The 4,470-nt window shown below is 39.7% G+C and overlaps 1 protein-coding gene across 1 annotated transcript in view; it reads right to left on the bottom strand.

Moving 5' to 3' along the window:
• Positions 1-4,265, bottom strand: part of LOC104286103 (riboflavin-binding protein) — a 12,795-nt gene extending 8,530 nt beyond the window's left edge. Inside the window, exons 1-3 of the mRNA XM_009884654.1 lie at positions 4,115-4,265; positions 3,307-3,406; positions 2,033-2,161 (exon numbers count right to left, since the gene is read on the bottom strand). Of these exons, the coding sequence (XP_009882956.1) occupies positions 2,033-2,161; positions 3,307-3,406; positions 4,115-4,253 (368 nt within the window). The 5' untranslated portion in view covers positions 4,254-4,265. The remainder of the gene's footprint in view (positions 1-2,032; positions 2,162-3,306; positions 3,407-4,114) is intronic.
• Between the last annotated feature and the right edge of the window lie 205 nt (positions 4,266-4,470).

Here is a 4,470-nt window from a genome sequence, read left to right as displayed (position 1 = left end):
CCCTCCTCCCCACCCCCCGGTACATTCCAGCAACAAAAGTTAAAAATGCTATTTACCTGGAGGTTCTGGCAATACCCAGGGGACACTGAGGGTTTCGCTATGTAATACCTACCCGCCGTATACACTTTGGTATAAATTGCATATATGCTAAGGCTGGATTAAACCAGTTCATAGAGGCAAGCTAAATTTACAGTGTATATTTTCTTTCGTCTTTACAGTTTCACTGGATGTAGCAGTTTGGTGACGACTTTGTGTGCTGCTTATTTTGGGATACATTTGTTTTAGATACCGGTATTATATCGCTTTGCCTGTTAGATCTATTCTAAAGCTCACTGGCAGCTCCAAAGCCTTAAAATCCAAATGCTTCCAAATTTTGGTAATTGGTTCTGAGCTTTGAGATTCTGAGCACTGAGGCAAATTCAAGGTCTCAGTCTTTATCTTCAAGGTGGTCAATAATCTGGATTCAGTTTAGAAGATTACCAAAAATTTAGGAAGGAAGACTGCACATGACAAATCTGTTCCTGAGGCACATGGAGTTCCGTAACACAGAAATAAAATTCATCACCAGAGGAAACTCTAGGGAGGCTAAGAAGTACATCAGCCCTTCTCACTATATTCCGTTACAAATCCAAGCTATGCTTCTTGTTTCCTTCTGTGGCACAAAGCAATGGGGACATATTAAAAGACAAATCCTACCAAAATACTGCACTGCATACATGACTTTGCCCTTGGAGAGAAGATGAGAGTGAAAATGGATCTATGTGTCAATAATATTCAAGTTGCGTAACCACTGGGGAAAGCACTGTACAGAGCAGCGCAAGAGAACCTGACCATGTGCTACTGTGTGTCCTGTATTTTCTGTGCTTCCAAGAAAAGCTCTTTTGTAACCTTTTATAAGTATTAAAACAGTTTTCCATGATTTTCAGAGCAGAGTAAGGGATTCAGACATTCACAGTTCATTACTTCCGTGGGATGCTAGCAGTTATAAGCGTATAGTGTGAACACGGGCTGTGCTGTTTGTACTATGCTTCACACCAGTTTAACCATACAGACTATTTACTTCAGTTACTAGGCTCAACATTAATATGGTTCTGACTGAGATTTATATGACATATTTAAGATCCAGCATCTCATAACAGGGAGAGGAGGGAGAAATATAAGCTGGACACAGACCACTGAAAAAATCTCAGTACCCCACCGGGATATAATGCTCCTGCCCCAAGACTAAGGACAGACAGGTGCTGGGTTGTCCCACTACGCCTTGTACTCAAAAAGTAATGTGATTCCCTGATGCTGTATTTTGGGAAACAAAATTAAATGCTGTTATGCTTGCTCATTGCTATTAATATTTTTAGCATTACTTGGCTGCAAGTTTTTCTGAGATTCAGGCTTTTAGAAGTGGTTTTAGAGAGAGGGATCATGGAAGGGAAGAGAAAAGGCCAAGGCTGAAAAATTAAGGAATTAAGCTAATTTGTTTTATGAATTAATTGAAAACACACAGGAATTGGCTGCTTTCGTGATTTCATACTCCATTTTATAGATATAAAAGAAATATATCATATAATGGTCAAGTATGTAGATATAAAATGCTAACTGCATAAATGGTAACTCACAGGCATGGACTTTTCAACACGTGGGCAGGCCCTCACTGCTGTTAGTGCCTTTCAATGTGGTAAGAGCCCCTCTGTCACATCAGGCAGTTCTCATGCCACTGCACTGCTTCCTCGCAGAGAGCAGGGCGGTGCTGTCCCCGGGGTCACTAAACTCTGGTGGAGTTTAGTAACTCCGTCCTGCATTCAGCCTGTGTCTATTATTTTGGGGGTAGTAGCTTAGCAGAGGAAAAAGTAGAGGTGGCAAACAAGAAATGAAGAGGAAAAACAAGAGAAAAGGCATAAAGGTGGTACAACACCGTCTAATCTTACTGCCACTTGATTGGGAGATTTGTGCTTCACCCACCCATGCTCCTCGACACCTGAGTAATGCAGGAATATGAAAGCTAAATAAAACCGCTTTGATAAAAAGCTGAACCTACCAGTCATCACAAAAGCTTTGACACAATGGAACAGACTGAATAGCAGCAGTGTAGTTGGGATGGATCCAGCGAGCAGCATGTGGAGAACACCGGTAAAAGCACTCAATTTTCTTTGTGAAATCTTCACAGCTGTGGTGGGTGAGAAAAGCCACAAATAAGCCCGTTTCTTAGCATCAAGGAAGGCTATAGCCTCAGTTTTCTAGGCCTGCTTTGATGTGGATGCAATAGTACAGATTAGGGCAAAAACATAGAAAAGCATCCTTTCGCTCTGTTAATGTCTAGGTTCCAAACTCATTCCTTTGGCATTGTGTACAGACTCTGACCGTGCAATTACTATAGCCAGCTAAAGAGTGCACAAATGTTTCCATGCATATTTCAGCCCTATTTGTGTAAGCTTTCTGTAAACTTTTCAGGCCTTGAGTTTTCCTGGCAAGAACAATTCCAGGCAATAATAAAATGTAGTTTAAAACTATAGTACAAAACTTCCTCTATGCTGTAGCCTTATGGTTTCATTAATCTTTAGATTTTCCCACAGCCCAGCTGAAGTTACTTAAAAACGCATACTGTTGCTGCTCTTCAGGGAGTGGCAGGCAATAGTTGTTACTTTTGCACATATGTTTTTGCTTAATTGTTTTGTACTTTCATTCTTTTATTTCTATAACTTGCCATGTTTCACAGCTCTAACATCTAACAGGGTACTAAAAATCTTAATTATGAAGCCATTCTTCATGGTTACAAACCCCACAGGACTACAAGAATTTTTATTCTAAATATTCAGAAGTTTCATTTCTGGACCCTTGTGCATTTTCTTTGCAAGATTTAATAATCTAGTCAATCTGCTTTCTAGACAAAGGAAGAAGCCTGGTCTGTATTGACTAGGGGTCACACTCACTGGTATGTGATGGTTGCTTTGGAGAGCTACAGAGATGCAACGTGGTTGTCACGTACTGGGTTTATGACTGCTTTGCATTGCTAGATCTGGTTCTATACTGAAAGCAAACTTGAAAAAACATAACCCTTTCTTGACAAAATGGCACAAATCCGTCTGCACATATAGTGTATACTTAGGGATTCACGGGGCTTTTGTGAGGGGAGAAGAGCCAGACATTGGTCAGGTATGGATACAAGAGGATGGGAACTAGTGCGTGACATCATCTCTAGGGCAACCTAGGAACTGTCCATCGGGGACTCCAGGGGAAGTTACTGTTAGCTTTGTGGCTGCTACAGCATAGATCTATTGAACCAGGACACAGACAACATCAAAGCTGACTTACGATTTACTGAGCTGCCCACATCTGTTCCAGTAGCTGTTGTTTACTTTAATTACTGGGGAATGAGCCAATTGCTCTGTGAAGTCTGCATAGCAACAGGAAGCTGTCAGGAATGAAAAAGAGATCTTGCAATGAGGATTTCCTTTACTACTGTATTTGGAAGACTCAAAATGTAAGATGAATCTGTTTTGGTCCATAACATGATAAAGTCTCTTAGTACTAACTAGAAGATGTACTCAAGCTCTAACATTTTTGGTTTTGGAAGTAACAGTGTAAATGCTAAGTGAGGTGGACTGGTATCAACAGTGCTTTCTCAAGGTGTGCCCACAGAGCCCCAAGAATTTTACTAGTGTTCTGCCAGATGTTATATCCTGAGGAATACTAACTTTGAAAGCTATGAAACATAAAAAGAGACTTGAAGAAGTGTAATAAATACTACGCGTTGCTCACTACAGAATTTCCCATTTGGTGTCTGCTACAATTAATTCGTTTCTATACTTAATCACAATAAACCAAATTAATCTTTGCTGTAAACTTTTTTAAGTAGACAGAGCTACAAGAAAAGTAAACTGCATCAGAGTTTTTAAAAGATAATAAATGAGGTCAATGAGAGTTTTGCAAGTGACTCTGTTAAGAACCAGAATCTTACTCTTGGTTTGCATGCAGCAAAATGCCAATGAAGGAGACTTTTCAAATGCAACTTCTACTGCATCTTACATATTTTTGAGAAAGTAAGGGAACTGCCAAAACAATTAGTGTGTACAAAGCTGTACTTCTAGACTATATTTGGCAAAAATTAAACCACTCTTACATTTAGAGTACAGAGTGCATTCATGCATATTTGGCTCAGGACTTGGTTTCACTTTGTGGGTGTCACCTTCCAGACATCCGTATTTTTGGCAGGTAGATGATGTTATGACAGCAAAGAGGGTGACAGCAAACCTCAGCATTGTTGTCCGGTTCTTTTTCCTGTATGGAGAGAAGTCTTTATTTATATCCTTTATTTCTAGGAGAAGCTGTAAAATTGAAAAGAAGGACTGCTTTAAAAAAGCTACATATATAACCAAATAAAATATGCTTAGCAAAGACACACACATGTTCTCCCTTTCTCTTTGCTTATTTCTGAACACTTATACTTCTGCTACATGATTTTGATGTTCAGTGGCA

The sequence above is a fragment of the Charadrius vociferus genome, unplaced genomic scaffold (assembly GCF_000708025.1).
Source record: "Charadrius vociferus isolate BGI_N301 unplaced genomic scaffold, ASM70802v2 scaffold163, whole genome shotgun sequence".
In the NCBI taxonomy this organism is placed as follows: Eukaryota; Metazoa; Chordata; class Aves; order Charadriiformes; family Charadriidae; genus Charadrius; species Charadrius vociferus.
Note: the sequence above shows the minus strand (reverse complement) of the source record. Positions and strands in the feature narration are given on the sequence as shown.